This window comes from Euwallacea fornicatus, chromosome 11 (genome assembly GCF_040115645.1).
Source record: "Euwallacea fornicatus isolate EFF26 chromosome 11, ASM4011564v1, whole genome shotgun sequence".
Classification (NCBI taxonomy): Eukaryota; Metazoa; Arthropoda; class Insecta; order Coleoptera; family Curculionidae; genus Euwallacea; species Euwallacea fornicatus.
In genome coordinates, this window is record NC_089551.1 from 683,336 (window position 1) to 699,888 (window position 16,553).

The following is a 16,553-nucleotide window of genomic DNA, read 5'->3' on the forward strand; positions in this document are numbered from 1 at the left end:
ATGGCTTTTCTTAATAACTTATCCAGACATTCTCAGTGGAGAAAGGTGGCCAAGAAATTGAGACGAAAACGAATCAGACAGGCCACTGCTCAGGACCGGGACAGGCTGCTTCTTGATGGTAATCATTTGAAATTCTCTTAATTTTTTGCGACTTTGACTTCAATCATTCACCTGTGTGTTTCTCAACTGCAGAACAAGAGAAACTTGAAAACTTTTTGAGTTACCAACAATGGTTTCAAGAACAACAAAGAATCGAACAAGAACAGGCGAAAGAAGAAGCAGCTCAGCTGGCTTTCAGGTAATTTATTATCTTTCTTTAAATAATCAGTGTAAGACATCAAACCTAAACTTTGAAAGAGAATAATTTCACATAACTATGACATGGAAGATAACACTATTAATGAAACCAATTCAGGGAAGAGCAGTGGAAGAAAGCAGAGGAAGAATCTCAGAAACAATGGCAAGAATTGCAGCAAAAACTTACCATGGCTCGGGAGGAAAAGATGCGCCAAAATCTAAAAATAAAACTTGAGTGGGAGAGAGAGGAGAAACGGTTGAAAGAACTAAAGCGCCTTAAGGTATGCTATTTTTGATATTTTTCAATTTAATCTAATGAACTTCTCTTAGGAAAAAGAAATAGAAGAAAAACGTCTGGAACAACAGAGGCATGAACAAGAGCTGTTAGACTTTTTAGAAGAAGGAGGCTCCACTCCTGAACATTTAAAAACAACCATGGAGTCCAACCCTGGAAAAAATCTTTGTCCTTTCTTCCAGAAAGTGTCAGCATGTCGATTTTTTGACATGTGCTCTAGGAACCATTTGAGACCTGGCATTAGTCAAACTTTATTGATTACCAACTTTTTCACTGATATGAGGTAATATTTTACGCCTTTCTTCTGAGGCAGTTTGTTTTATGTTTTTTCTAGTTTGCAAATTGGGGAAACTGAGCATGGCAGTGACGTCAGTCTGGAATATGAACTGGAGGATACTTACCAATGTTACAAAGACTTTTTCTTGGATGTTACGCGCGAATTTGAAAAATGCGGCAGTATTGTGTAAGCTAATATTAAACTAATAAAACCAATTTTTAATTTCTTTCCCCCTGAAAAGGAGGTTTTTATGCTGCTGCAACCATGAGTTACATTTACGGGGAAATGTTTATATAGAATACAAGACTACAAGGGAAGCTTTAGTCGCGTACCATAAATTCAATGGTCGCTGGTATGCTGGCAGACAGTTAAATATCCAATTTTGCAATGTTGCCAGTTGGAAAGCTGCAATATGTGGTCTGTTTTTTTGGAAAAAATGTCCTAAAGGTAACGCTTGTAATTTCCTGCATTCATTTGAAAACCCTGATGGAGCTTACATGCCTCCTGAGCGTCGGAACGGCGAAAACACCAGCAGGAGGAAGAATGACGTTTCTCCCGAGAAGTGAGGGAATGATTGGAAAGACTTGACATGTTAGTTGTGACTTTTTTTTCTTTTCACAGTTGGGACCGAGAATCTTGCAATGGCAGAAATTGGAGATGGTCAGAGTCACCCGAAAGGTCTTTAAGTGAAAGAGCAAGAAGTAGTAAACGAAGAAGGGAGCGCCAACATGGTAGCAGATGTAGGCGAAGGAGTAGGGAACGGTTGTCAAAGAAGCGCAGAAAGGCCGGAAGCAGCGACAGAAAATTAAATGGTTGAGCTAACTTAGCGTTAAATTGTTTGTTGAACGCGAATGCATATTTTCAAGTGATCCTGCTAATTTATTTAACTTCATGTCTGCAAGTTAAATTATCCCGTCTTATGCAAGTTGGTCCTTCGCGTTACCAAATACGATTCGGCGGCGAACTATATCGAATAACACATAGAAAATTCGATGATTCAATAACTTTGAAACGGCAAATTTCGCAACGGGCACAATAAAATAAAACAACTTTACTAATACATAAAATATATAATAATCAATTTATTTTAATATAATAATGATGCGATTTCCTTCTATATAGCCATAATGTAATATATCTCTTGTGGCCAGTGCTCGAAGAGCACCAAACTCCCATTAATAACGCATAATAAAGATCGATTATTAAAGTGTATATAATAACTTTCTTGAAAATAATAAAATTTCGTCTATTTCTTTATTACGCAGAGCGGCGGGCGCTCCCCTCGGAGGAATATCGCTAAAAGAGAGGAACAGAATAGCGCGTTTGTAAGGTGGGTCGCCCGACACTCCACTAACCCCTCTTGACTTTCTCAGGAAAAAATATAGATTTATTTAATAATAATAATACAAAATCTATCTATGTTATAATATATTAGAGTTCCAGCCACGTAAATATTCCAATAATAATTAATTAATTGAATACCTTTGACTACCGCCTTTGGCAATACACAAGGGGCGTCCAACCTACGTTTTCTTAGGATCCCTCATCAATAGTGTCGTTTGCAATCGATGTTTTGTCGTTAAGTGGACGCCCAGAATAGCCAGAAGGGCAGCGGGCCATGGCTGAATTATATAAATGTATATAGCACCACTCAAACAAGTACGGACACGTATAAAAATAGCAAAAACACCTTTATAATCCATGTTAAAATAATTGATAATTATTATTTTACTATTTATTATTACATCTAAGACGATAAGCCCTGTTTTGTAATACTTTCGTTTTGTTGCCTGGAATAATTTTTCCCTTCTAATTTAACTTTTCTTGTCAAACTTGGCCGAAGCAAAACAAAAAGCATTCACGAAGACAAATCAATTCCGGCAGGCTCGTCGCCATTTAACTCCGAATTTACAAAAACGACGCAATGCCCAGCGATATTGCAATAGCCACGACGGTCAAAAGAGCCGCCCAAATAAAGACCAGATTCTCCTTGTAAAACTTCTTCAATGAGACTGCGTGTCTAGCCGCCTGCGCATTCTTGGTTCTATAATTCGGTGTCGCACTAGCGCTGGCATGTAGCTTAGTAACAGCGCTCACGTCTGCTGTCATGGTAGCGAAATTTAAGGGGGGTGAGTACGGTCCTGCCAATTCATCTCCTAGGGAAGTCACGCGGACTGGACACACGCGAGCGCAATACTCTACTCCTGGTTCTAAGTTGTCGATGGTGCATTTAGGGTCAGAACCTCGATGAACCTGAAGGAAAAAATCGAATATTTTTTTTAATTTCCCACCACTTCCGTAAGTTGACAACTGAAAACTCTTTGCTAGACTTACCAGTTTGTAAACTTGGTCCTTGAGCCGTGCTACCTGCACTTGATAAACTACCGGATCACTAAACACATTTTTGGCCGCGCCCCACTCAATGCAGCACGTCCTCTGCTCCGTCTCCACCAGCTTAGGCTGCTTGACCGCCGAGGGCGGAGCTATCGTTGTCCTGAATTCTAATTCGTCAGAGTACTTTCCCACTCCCGCGTCATTGGTGGCGTTTATCCTGCTCAAACAAAATTGCTCCTTTAAACTCATCAAATACCGACGCTTTTGACAAACCTAAATCTGTAAGCTGTCAGCTCGTGCAGTTTGTTAACTTTGCACGAAAAGGCGGTGCCTTTATACACACACTGCCATTGACTGAGCGTGGCGAGCTCCACGCTGAATTGAGTGTAGTCCAAGTTTTTACCCTCCCCCCACTTGAGTTTCAGGTAATTGTGGCCAGCTCCTATCAGTTCTAGAGAGGGAGGAGCAGGAGGCAAACGTAAAGTCGTAATGCGACATGTGGAAGATAGAGTTCCTACACCGACAGCATTTACCGCTTGAATTTTGATCTGTTGATAATAAAACATTAAGAATCAAGGGGAATACGCCAGAGCTTCAAAAAACAAATATGTAATTAGTTTTCTCTTAGAACTCTTTAGGGAGATCCGTGTTACGCCGATCCGCAGTAGATTTACCTTGTGTTGAGTCTCGGGCTGCAGCCCTTCGATTAGGAAATCGGAGACGTCACCCGAAACCTCAATAACCCGGTCTCCGAGGTCAATGTTGTATCCTGTAACTTCCGAGCCATTGTCAAGAGGCACAGACCACCACAGATGGATGGCAGTGGGCGAGGCTTCACTGCGCACGATCGAAACACTGGACGGAGGAGCCGCGGGCGTGACTGTGGCCGCAATTGGTGAGTACTGCCCCGCCCCCGCTGAATTCAAAGCCTGCACCCGGAAAAAATACGTCCTAAACGGAGTGAGATTCTTGGCCTCGTAGGAGGTGCTCGCACCCTGGTAGATACTGGTGAATCGGGACTGATCTTCTGGGGATTCACTACTTAATTCTAACCTGCAACCAAAATGATTTTTAGTTTAATTTTAATGAACAAAAGGCATTGTTACCTATATTCAGAAATTGGTGCTCCGTAGGAAGCGGGCTCCGTCCATTCCACGGTGACGTGGAACGGCGACCTGCAAGTTAGGGACAAGTTCTCAGGGGCACCAGGAGGCGCGGCCCCCGAAACCACCTTCAAAAGATCTGACCACGGTCCGGCGCATATCCGATTTACAGCTCGCACCTGGAAGGCATATTCCTGACCTGGAACTATGCCCCTGGACACAGTGCATTCGGTCTCCTTGCTTTTGTGCACGACCGTTCGCGTGGAATCTGGATTCGTCTAAGAAAGGCACGAAATTATCGCTAGTTTTAATTGTTAACGTGCATTATAGGTACCATTTCCAACTCGTAGTCTAGGACTGGGGCTCCTCCGTTGTAATCCGGTTCCGTCCATCGGATGGATAGGGAATCAGGTCGCGGCTTTCCGACTAGTTTTGGGATGCTGCAAACTCCCGGCCCGATCGCTTCGGTGGTGACGGTGCAAGGGTCTGAAGGTACGCTCTGACCGCCTAGACGGAGGTTTCGATTTTTATTTAATTTTATGTCACAATTGGTTGGTAATCAAGTAACTTTTACCTGCAGAAGCACAGCTGACTCGCAACTGGTAAGTGGTTCCAGGCGTCAGCCGATCGCAAACAGCCTCGGTGTCAGACCCGCAGTACACTTGCTCATAACCGCTGCCTGAGTTAACTTCCAGAATGTATCTGAAAACACCACGATTAATACGTAAAAGAACTGCATAGAAACACTAAATAGCTCACTGAGTAATTTCAGCTTCGTCGCCAGTATTAGGCGGCTCCCACTTCAACTTGAAGGAATAAGCGTGTATTCGACCCTTAACCACCGGCTTAGAAGGTCGGTCGGGTCTGTCTGGTATCGTTTTAAACGTGACTTCATCACTCCAAGAAGACGTGCCCCCCTCGTTGCTCGCTCTCAATCGGAAAGCATAACTGCTATAGCTATTCAGCCTCTGACACACGTACGAAGTTTCCTTCCCGTTGTAAACATTCATGTGCCCATATTTTGATTTTAGATCGTTCATTTGTAGCGTATACTCTTCGTCCTCGCTGCGATAGTTCCACTTGAGGTGAAGGGCGGACACGCTGGCTTCAACTAAGGCAGGAGGAGCTGGTTGGGCGGGAGGATTGTCCGTTGTGCGATAGGTAACGGGATCGGAATAGGCGCTCTTGCCAGCTTCATTGACTACGGCCAGTCGGAAGCGATATGAGGTGGCTGGTTGCAATTTTTGGAGGTTGAAGAGGGTGCGGCCGCGACTTTTGTGCACCTCCTCGAATTCGCCGCCCTTGCCCGCATCGTACTCGAGGATGTAGAAGAGGATGCGAGCGCCGTTGTCGTTTACAGGGCTCCATCTAGCAAGGAAGAATGGTGTAAAATAACTCTGCACGCAGTTTCGGAATTAGTAGAATCTTCGCAGTTTACACACTGCACTGCATAAAATCTCAAACTGCGATGAGACTCACCTCAACTGCAACGAATTCTTGGTCCTGGTATTCACTTTCGGAGGTTGCGGCTGGTCTGGTTCGCAGGCGGGGGTCGAAAACTTAATCGGATCGGTTGCGTAGCCCTGCAATTCGTCGAGATGCACCTGCAGTGACACAGAGTACTCCTGGCCGGGTTTTAGATCTTGGATGCGGCAGGAGTGGGCGGTCCCATTGTAGATCGACTTGAATTTCATATCGCGTGACGCATCTCTGCTTTTGTCGCACAGCAACACCTCGTAGCGCAGATCGCTCTCAGCGATGTCGATTTCGTTTGTGCCGCTGTCGTTGCTCGCCGATTCGGACAGACGCAGCGGGGGCGCCCATTGAAGAAGGGCGCTGCGAGAGCTTAGCTCTAACACCTTAAAAAGAGGAGCATGTTAAATAGGTTTTTAAGACTAGAAGTATTTTCACACCTTCGGTGCCTGGACCGAGGATAAAAGATCTGTGACCAGCTGTACGGAATCTTCTTCATCGGGCACGCTACTTTCCTCCCCATCCTCACTAGTTCCCACACTGCTCATTCCCTTTTCCTTTCCTGGGGGGTTCGTCCTTTTCAATCCATTAACTAAATCCTTGCGAGGCGACAGCTCCAGCCCCTTCTGGTGCTTCTCCTGCAGCTTCTTCTTCAATTTGCTGTGCTGTCTTTGGGTTCGTTCGTCCTATAAGACATTCATCAGCTCTCCGAAGTTACCACTTTCCGCTTCTTACCTTGTAGTAGGTGGGATTGGGGGGAGGTGAATGCCCCAAGTGAGTAGGACTAGGTACAGGATGGGGGCCCTGCATTGAGTGGTACGGTTGAGGCGGAAATCCCGCTACGTTGCCCGGGTAGTACTGCTGCGACGGGGCGGTGCCGCTGCCTTGACTGCCTCCCTGCTGCATTTAAAATTTAATTAGAAAAAAAGGCAGCCATATGCTGCGATGGAGAAAACGATGTTTTGCTTGGCGCTACAGAGAAGCAATAACAACCAACCAAGCGCTACGTCACATATTGCTTTGTGCGATATCCTTATCGGTATTTTAAAGTATTAGAGATAAGAGAGTTTAAAAACGTTTTGGAAAATTTATTTATTTTTTAGCCTTATCAGCGGAACCCGATGCCTTATTTATTATGAAAAACCGGTCAGGAATAGAGGTCAGGGCTTGTTCTAAATAGACGGTGACTCAATAGCGAATTCCCCACAAGAGACATCGAAAGTCCCCGCCGTAAAAATGTAACTACGACCTTGCCAAGAGTCCCGAATCCTGGCTAAGCGTGCAGGCAACAAAACCGCAACCGCGAGCATAAATCTCGAGTCCAAATATTTTGAGATCGAGCCGTCCCTGGTAATAATCCGCATTCAACAGGGCCATCGATGAGTTATCGATGATGCATAAACCTATTTTCCAAAGGAATTGTACCACGGCTGTGGACGTTTATCGAGTTAAATACGCTCAGATTGCGGCACTTACGTTCACCCCAGGATTAGACAAGAGACGTAATTTCGATATTGGTTTTCGTACGTCGTCAATCGCAAGAATTTCAGTGATGAAATACCGCTAAGACGACCTGATCCAGTGCGTGGCAGGTCTCAAACAGAGAGCCTCTTGTAAAATCTGTTCTATTGCCAAGGCAAAAGCCCGAGGAGCAGTAATGTGGGTTAACGGAACAAGTGTCACCGACACGACATCCGCGATTCCGAAACATCGTCAGCATAAACCAACAAAAAATGCGTGCTTCGCGCAGCTCCTACTTACGTATGGTGACGGATTGGGCAGGGGCAGCAGATTGGGGTGCTGCGACGGCGACAGGATCACGTGCCGCAGGGTGCCGTTCTCGTCGACTATCTGCTGGACCACGTGACCAGGAGGCACTTGGACCGGCATGGCTATTGGCGGCGATTGATTAGTCGACACCATGGGCACCGTCACCGGACCTGAAAAGTAAGAATCAAAATTAACGTTTTCTTCATACTGTTTCGAAGCACGAAACGGGGCAATTCTCACCCAAAACAACGCACTTGAAACAGATTATTGGGGAAATACGCCTAATCGTGAAATTATCGCTAAACTCTACTAAATCCCTATAAACCGTCTTTGTGCCTTAGGTACTCTTGGACGCTAATACCCTTTAAAGCTGAAGGAAAGGCAAACACCATATTTATCAATCATCAAGTTAATCGCCCAAGTAAATTTCTGAGAAATCCTCAGGTAAGATGTTTAATCTTCAGATATGTTTAAACCTTATGCTTAAGCGAGGTTCGGCAATGAAAAATAGCACAATTTAAAGCGGGAGAGATGTTGCTCGTTTACTCAAGCGTTTAGCGTCACCTTTCCTGAATTACTTAAAGCCCCAAATCTAAAAATGCGTCAAAAGGTTCACGCTTTGGTTGAAGTGTCTTGATGAGATTTAAATCCTACATCGATTCCGTTGAGAGGCACGAAAATGCACCGGGAGGTACAAACTGTAAGCGCGATCTACGACCTTCGGTGTACCACTCACAGTAGGTGAGGGCATCTAGTGGATATCAAATTTGAGCTTTTATTTGCAAGTATTTTCGCGATTTTTAGGTTAAGTTTGACATTAGCTGTCACCTTGTCAAAAGTGGTTTCGATTTACGAACATTTTCAGCTGGTTCCAACCGTTCCTGAAGATTCTCTACGCAAACTCACCGAAGCGTCTTTTGCTGTCTTTTTAGTAATTTGTATTTTCGTTTATTCGATGCGGTGACTCCGAATCCCTTTAATTCTTTCACTTTCTACCCATCAGTGGAATGACTGCGAAGCACCACTTCCTCGCAAACATCAATTTTTAAAAATTTCATTACTCCCGTCATGTCGAGAGCCGCTCCCGAATCTCCTTAGAACCCGGTTTTGCTCGAACGCGATTGGTCCCGTTTTCGGTTCGAACCGCGTCTGATTGGTCCCGGTTCCGGGTAAATGGTAAATGTCTAACAACAAGTATCACCGAATTCTAGACTCTGGCAACGCTGTGACGGCGCAACACGTCTCGACGCCATTTTTCCGTATAATTTTTTACTGTCCGCCCGTAATTGCGCTTTGATGAATGAGGAATCGAAGCGGCTTCGCAGCTAAATAAGAAGCTGATAATACCGGCGACAATGTGCATTTGTCTAGATCTCGGTGCTGTCGCTCGCGAGGGCCATTATCGTGCGAATAATTTCGTCTTCGATTTGAGTCCCTCCGGGCGAAATCCAAACCTCCATTGACTGGAACGCGGGAACGCGATTTATTATTTAGTCCCAGGAACTGCAGCCAATGATTCAAAGATAAGGAATCTTGCCAAAACATTTCGTCATACGCGCGCGCATGCAGTAACCATGCGAACACCGAACGCGCTTACGGTTTTTCTTCGCATTTCACTGTAAAAACTCCATGCGGAAAACAAATGAATATAATAAACTATGGCCTAGTTGGTTCTAGTTAAATTACTAATCGAGCCGCGCTATCCTCGTTTAAATAATGTCACCCAGTTGGGTAATAAACTGCTTATTTGTCCACTCATGTGAACAACACAACGAAAGAATCACATGGACTGAGGTCCGGAGGCCAGGCAGGCCAAGCGGACTAGAACGGGTTTAATCCGAAATAATCCGATATCCAGACCGAAATAGGTTTAACGTAAATAAATAAATAATCGTCAAGGTCGTCTAGTTCCCGTTCAGGTACACACATCTAAAAAGGCGGAGAGGATGTCGACCTGGGATCCGGACCGTGACTCGTCCTCGACGAGGCGTTGTCCTCTAGTGCCGCCACTGAACGACCTTCTGCACGTCTTCTGTTACCAACCGGCATCCTGTTTCGACGATGAAATTTTCAGCAATTCCATTCTCCGTGTTTCACTGCAGGATTGTCGGAAAATACAAACAGTCGTAACAGTTATCGGCGCTTGTAAAAATGCCTTTATATTTTTCCGTAAAGTCCTGCTTTGCGCACTATTGATGGTTTCACTATAATTTCCGGAACATTAAAGTTTTTAACGGCTTTTCCAGCACATAAAGCCGATTATGACGTACATTTTTATTTTTGCAATAGTGATACTGTGACGCCAGCAAATAACATAAATTTGCCAATTAAGCACCGTGCCGAGCCAGTCAGGCTATTAATACGGATGATAAGGGTATTAGTGCACTCGCCTTATCGCCTCTTTGGTACTAGGAAATTGCACTTCAACGTCGTCACATCAAGGAATTCGTCCGTATTCGCTCTGCTTTTCTCGATCGCATCTCGGGCATTTCGCGCTACCAGCGACGAATCACCTGCGCCGATTTAAAAACTTATATTATGGTACTTCTGACGATTATCTCACATAATTATAAGTTAATTGATTGTGTTAATTAACGATACCGTCATTAATTAACAACGGAGCGCGCCTTCGTGACATTTGCCATCGGGAAGCGCCGTTTGAGTTCTGGGTGCAGAAAGGGTGCGAATGTCCTGCACCGAGCGCCCAGCCCTTATTCCCCATCCCTAACGTGTAGGCATGGCCGACGCCGGAGAGATGGTAATCGCAACGATTCGGTTTTTTTTACGCATCGATCGGAAGACTGGCGCAATTCTCCTATCGTTACTTCGGGTACACAGGGATTAAATTTTAATTCCCTTCCCGACTTCGGGGAATTTATCGGCACCACCGTTGCAACGCGCACGAGGTGCATTGCGAATCTCTCAACTTATCTCGCGTTAACTTTCGGGTCCCGAGTGCGGATTATCCGGCTTATCACATAAATTTGCTTCGTTCCCAGTTTTTGAGAAACATGCAAAACCGTTGATAGATGCCTCTGCAAGGCCGCCCCAACTCCCGCCAGAGGGCGCCCCATCGCCGATTTAAAGGGATGACGCTCTTGCTGCGATGGATTATCCACGAATATTATGTAAGCAATGTCGACATTGATCAGGATCGTAGACAAAGTCAATAATTCCCGGTTTCGCAACATTTACTTTGCACGCAATAACGCCGAAGATTATTATATTGATGCAGCTGTGTCGTCATCGCGTCTGGTACTGGGAAATTGCATTTTAATTTCCTAATCGTTTCTCGCAATTCCGCAGTATCTCACTGGACACGTCTATTGTTTATGCAACACGCGGGGCAAGGGGCGATGCGAAGCTTTAGTGCCGCAATTTCCTACGTAATATTCCCGTCTTGTTGCAGGTTTGTCCTCAAATTTTTTTTCATTTCTCGACGGCTCCGCGCGTCTGCGTTCGGAAAAGTGGTGCGAGTGTCCCCCTCCCCGCGCGACCTCAACGTCGAAGGGAACCCCCCAGCCAATGCCGAGACTCCCCTAATTTTCTACCATTTGCGGCAAACTCGATTTCGAAATAGGGCACTAAAAATTGGTTCGATTGAATTGGTCAGTGCGCCTAAGTCCGAGAGTGGACTAAGGAAAAAACCACTTTGCAGAGCCGTATGTGTGCCGTTCGCATCACATACAAATTTTCCCTGCTAGAGATGTACTTCGAGCGCATTGCTGAAGGTACAAAGACCATCACAGCCAACACCAGACAAATCCATGCTTCCAGCAGATCGATCACGAGATTAGGTAGACACGCGTCATGTGGATGTTCAATAGCCAATTTATCATAATTAATGCTGTGCTGTTGGAGAGATCAGCCGACGACGCTCGACGACGCTTTAACTCATGCCAAAATCCTCTTGGGACTAGTTAGGGCTTCGTATCGACACGAGCGATCGGGAAAAGACACGGAATGGACCAAATTCCAAACGAAGTTTTTGCACCGTTTCGATTCTCCGGACAAGAAACGTTCAGAAGTCGTCGGCTGGTACCAACTTTGCCAGCACCCAACCCGATGATTATACGACGGACGTCCTTGAAAGTATTTGAACTGGACATTCCTTTTGGTTCGCTGCACTAGAGGTTCTCTTTCTCTCTCTGTATTAAATCTACCGTGCGGTACTCCTTCGAATTATATCCCATGAGATAAATCGCAGCTCGACCCGCAACGTCAGTGATTAGTATTGAGCATTTCCAGGAACACAATCAATTTGCTTACCATATTCGCCCTGGTGCAAGTGCATATGGTGAGGACACAAGTCCCCAGGGTGTGTGCCCGGAATGTAATGATACTGTTCCGGGTAGTACTCGCCGTAGGGGGGACAGAAGGGGAGGTCGCCAGTACCATGGTGGTGGTGGTGGTGGTGGTGGTGCTGTGCCGCGGCAGAACTAGAGGACGACGTTTCGACCCCCTGGCTGGCCACCATTCCGTCCGACCTCCGGAAACCTCCACCTGTTGCCACAGCGGTCACTTCAGGACACTTTCGGTACTATTGCGGGGCTAGTACCGAAAATCTCCACTTTTACAGCGGTCCCCGCGGGGTGATGGCAAGTTAATCGGCGGATAATCGCAAAACGGCCTCCGCGATTACCAGATTTACGTGCGAGCGATTTTACGTGAAACTGTTGTATTCGCCGGTGAAAGCGGACGAGAACGATTTTCAGTCGAGAGAGTTCAATAAACTGTAAAAGGATACGCTCTCGTATCTGTAGTTGCAACACAGTTTTAATCCGCTATTTTTTCCCAACCCCCCGGGGACCAGTGCCAAAAAACAAACCCAAAACTGACCACGTCTGAATCGGCCACGTAGCGCAGACACTTTTACAAACACACTTCAAGCACTGGTCAACAGTAAACACTCACGGAACGCCCCCTTTTGGACAGCGAACGAACGCGGTATTCCAGGGTGCTGTTGTGCGCGGATTTTGACGGCCACGGCTGGGCACTTCCGGTCCGGAAACTTTAGGGGGCGGATTTCGGTCCGGCTGAGGGGGTTTCAATAGATTTTCGAACGATCCGGCACTGGCATGTCTAGAGTGTCTGACGCGACTGCCGAGAGAACGGACCGAGCGAATAGAAACGACAAGGAGGGATAACGTTCTCTTTTCGAGGGGCAAGCGCATTCTGCACGGATTGCGGGCCGCTTTTTAACTTCCGAATTCGCCCGAGTACTCCTTATTTCTGCTGGTTTTTTCTCGTCGGCCAGATCGGAGGTTGTGCGGAAATTTATAGAGCGGAGGAAGCGAAAGAGCGTAACCTGGAAGAGTTCGGCCATCTTTTTGTCAAGAAAGCCGTCGACATCTGGCTTTCCAGGGCTTCGCCCCGGTAAAAATCAGTGAGGAACGCAGACCGTCAACGAAATCTCCCATACGCTGCCGGCGTTTTTTCTTCACCGAACGACGGCTGGGTTCTCGTATTTCTTCCATGTTCGTCGGTGACTTCGGTCGAGCACTGTGGATTTTTTTCCCCGAAAATTTCGCGCCCTGCGACATCCCCTCCGGGGCCGAAGCGCCCGACACCTCGAGTCACGGGACACCGGTAGGGAACGGATGTGACGCGTAACCAGAACTCCCAGGCCGGCGAGTGTTACGTGGACGATGTTGTTCGCCATTTTGTCAAGAACCGTTGCGGACCTGTCCAAATCTCGGACGGGTAGGGCCTGCGAGGCCCCCCAGACATTCCCCGAACGTTTCTCTAAGGGTGTTAGCACTCCGCGACGCGGGCGCAGCTCCGACAATAAGTCAATCCATGCAGACGGTCCCACCTGAACCTCATTATAGTTTCTCCTTCTCGGTCGCTTAGATTAGTTGGCATATCTCGAGAGAACTAACCCATCAAGCGGCGAGGTTATTACATTGTTGTTTATCCGCCATATTTGTTGTTTTTTCACCAAACTATTTTCAGACCAGTTGCGCCGCCGCTGAGTACCCAGAAAATCGATGCCGATTTCGTTCCGGGAAGGCCTCATCGGGTTTCCCACAATTTTAAAACACTTTCCATTGTTATCTCCGAGCGAAGGCTGCGGCGTTTCCTAATGGAACAAATATCCGGCAGCTCTCGATTAGGCCCGGAACGATAAACAAAAATAAACGATTCCGACTGAAAATTGGGAATCTGACCGGTGCTTTCGGAGGCGCATTCCAGCGGGGTCAAAGCTGACCGAATTCCCTTAACGCGCCTTTAATCAAACTTTCAAATTGTACCGATAACCTTCGGGTTATTTTTAAGTCTTTCCTTACTATCAGGCATAGGTCAATCCGGTCGTACCAGTTTCGAGCTGGGCGAGAATTTCCATAAAGCAAAAAAACCTGAGGTTTGGGCCGTGCGGACCAACGACATTGTTGTCGAGAGGAGAATTTGTCACCATAGCTATTCAATGCGTCACGCTAGGCCGATCAATTTAAATACCATGTCACCCAGAGGTGATTCACCATTTAATAATGTAACTAACGCTGGGTACTACTTGCACACGCTGACGGCGATGCGTTCGTTCTTGAATGCCATTTCCTTATTAACGTTACCCGTTATTAAACCTTACGACAACAAAGACATTCGGCCTTTCCAACCGAGGATGGACGCGCAAATTTCGTTATGTACGTGTTTGTATCAATGAACAGCTCGCGATAGGGGAAGAAAAGCTCTGGCCTTGGTACTTCCTGGCGAAGCGACGCATTCGAGGCCCCACCGGGAAGGAGAACTTCCCATGCAGCTTCACGATCGAGCTCTGCCAACAGCATTGTTCGCGGTTCTTTCCCCTAAACGAAACAGTATGGTTGAAATCACGTAACCTCTTGGGCACGTCACCGGCTTCGTACCAGCAGTGCTGCCACATCTTGTCAAAACTAATAGGTAGCAGGAATTTGTCACGTATTGCTCCTCACGTCGGCATTTCGAGCAACATTATACCAACAATAATAATGACAACATCACCGACGATAATAGATGACCGGGAGCACCGTTTTCGTTATCGAAAGAACACATTTTCACCGCCGAAGTTGACGAAGAAGGAACGCGACCAAATTCAACCAGAACGTCAACGGGCTAAGCGGCAACCGCGCAAAAAAATTCAATTATGTTTACACATTCAAATGTGCCTCTATTCCTTTTTAGCATATTAAATTTATATAACTTGTGATTTTGCGTAAGGCGACTCTCGATCGATTTTTGTGACGTAAATTAAAAGTTACGTCACTCGAACCATGGATGAGGAAATACGGGCAATTCCCGACCTGGAACGTCCATCGCCCTCCAAACCCGCACGTCTCGCAGGATCGAGCCCCTCGTAGTACTCTTGAGTACGGCATATGCACGAGCTCCTCTCTGATTAAGTGGAAATGAGGTAGTTTCGGAGCGGACACGAGGTCTCCTCCCACGAGCCTCCACTTTCGAGGGCCGCTGCGCACACGGGGGGAGGCTTTTAGGGAACTTCGGAAACTGCGTCAGTCTTTTCACGCCTTCGGCCTCGTGGGAGTCATGCCCGATGAACGCATCCTCCTATAAGGACCATCTAATCTTTCGTCCTTGGTTGTGTCCATGTCCTGCATATGCGGATTGCGTAATTGCTCGGAACGTGATTTCCTGCATTTGCTCTTGAATGATCTATAAGTTCAGCCGCCCACCGGCCGCCATTTTTTTTTTTATTATTACTGTTCGCTGCTGAAAGTGGGCAGCATTTCGAACGGATGTACTATATGGGAACGCGTAAGCGTGCCTTTGATAGCTTTTGCACGCAGCTCTGGTGTTCGGTTCGCAGATATACGGCAATAATAATCTTAATATAATAATAATAATAATAATAGTAATTGAGGGAGGGGGGGGGGGGGGGTTACCTCTGCTGATACACTGCCGACGTGGGTTGCTAAATCGCTCACCTGCAACAAAAGAAGAAGATTGCGTTAAGACCAACAATGGAACAATGAAATTACCGATTGCGGTATTGCTTTCGTTATCGCGCAACGTAAAATCCGATTTTCGGCACAGAACTGGGCGGGCGAGTGCTACTTTTCGCGGAAGAAAATAGTATCGTCACGTGACGAACGATAATGACAGGAAGGAAGTAATTCCGAAGGTTTATATATTTTTTTCGAGCACAATAATGCGATTTTTCACAGCGATCATAACAACGAAGCGACTTGCGGTTGTAGCTCGTTTCCTAGGTACGCTGGGACCAAAATGGATAATTTTACTTCGATTGCAATTTTAAAATAGGAAAACTAGATCAAACCGACGCCTCCTTTTGATGACGCACCAAGCCGCACTCTTCAATATGGATGCGTCGCGACCTCCAATGTCAATCTCATTTGACAAGCCGCGGACGTTTACGGACCATACCACGTTACCTCGTGGACCCGCATGGGCAGCCATTTTGAGTAAGTTTTTCAATAATTATCGCTTGTAAAAACTCGAGTAACACTTTATTTGCGATTCACGAACTTGTTGCGTTCGCGTGGTGATAGTGCTGCAGCAGAATTTATTATTTACAATAACCTTTATAATAACCGCGGCTTCGTATGGTTCTAAATTGGAGCACAATAAATGGCTTAACTGCCTAGATTTTAACTTTCCCTTTCGCTAGCTTAAAAGTTTGAGGATAAAATAAGTGCATGTCGGAATACCATTGGGCACATATCCGATAGTTGATAAATTAATCAAGTATATAAAGGCGAATTTGTTATTACTCCACCGCCACGGTGCCCTTCTGCATCGCAACTCCCCGTCCTCGCCCCTTGCCTGTCCCTTTCAGCTTGGGGAGGCACGTAAGTCCACGAGGGAATTTCCGTGCACTTGGCCGTTTTCGACGGTGGCTGCAGTAGCGGCAGCCTCGTTTCATCCAAAAACGGCCCAGTCTGCCTATCGTTACTTTCTTGCTACCTCTAATATCGTATTATTAAAAACTTATGGACTGCTTTGCAGACCTCCGATATATATATTTTCTGCAAATTGAGTACAGTCG

General features: G+C 46.2%; 2 protein-coding genes and 1 long non-coding RNA gene across 9 annotated transcripts in view; 2 read left to right on the forward strand and 1 right to left on the reverse strand.

The window, feature by feature from the left end:
* LOC136341848 (U2 small nuclear ribonucleoprotein auxiliary factor 35 kDa subunit-related protein 2) lies at positions 1-2,184 on the forward strand. Its single transcript, XM_066287206.1, has 7 exons — positions 1-118; positions 193-298; positions 416-578; positions 628-875; positions 927-1,055; positions 1,111-1,431; positions 1,491-2,184. The coding sequence occupies exons 1-7, from the start codon at positions 1-3 to the stop codon at positions 1,684-1,686; spliced, it is 1,281 nt and encodes a 426-aa protein (XP_066143303.1). The 3' UTR covers positions 1,687-2,184.
* The window catches only part of mtgo (miles to go), a 19,827-nt gene continuing 5,193 nt past the window's right edge, over positions 1,920-16,553 (reverse strand). For 3 of the 7 annotated variants that reach the window (XM_066287171.1, XM_066287177.1, XM_066287176.1), the window contains 13 exons: positions 15,430-15,471; positions 7,541-7,719; positions 6,515-6,679; positions 6,220-6,465; positions 5,786-6,165; positions 5,066-5,674; positions 4,881-5,008; positions 4,641-4,813; positions 4,310-4,584; positions 3,878-4,256; positions 3,477-3,751; positions 3,204-3,420; positions 1,920-3,122 (listed from right to left, as the gene is read on the reverse strand). In XM_066287171.1, coding sequence (XP_066143268.1) covers positions 2,778-3,122; positions 3,204-3,420; positions 3,477-3,751; positions 3,878-4,256; positions 4,310-4,584; positions 4,641-4,813; positions 4,881-5,008; positions 5,066-5,674; positions 5,786-6,165; positions 6,220-6,465; positions 6,515-6,679; positions 7,541-7,719; positions 15,430-15,471 — 3,413 coding nt within the window. In that variant the 3' untranslated portion in view covers positions 1,920-2,777. Of the gene's footprint in view, positions 3,123-3,203; positions 3,421-3,476; positions 3,752-3,877; positions 4,257-4,309; positions 4,585-4,640; positions 4,814-4,880; positions 5,009-5,065; positions 5,675-5,785; positions 6,166-6,219; positions 6,466-6,514; positions 6,680-7,540; positions 7,720-11,818; positions 12,706-15,429; positions 15,472-15,525; positions 15,600-16,553 lie in introns of those variants that run through there. The other 4 variants (XM_066287178.1, XM_066287175.1, XM_066287174.1 and 1 more) reach the window with 4 other exon arrangements.
* LOC136341868 (uncharacterized) overlaps positions 15,715-16,553 on the forward strand; it is a 13,824-nt gene continuing 12,985 nt past the window's right edge. Inside the window, exon 1 of the long non-coding RNA XR_010732546.1 lies at positions 15,715-15,969. This is a non-coding gene — a long non-coding RNA (uncharacterized lncRNA). The remainder of the gene's footprint in view (positions 15,970-16,553) is intronic.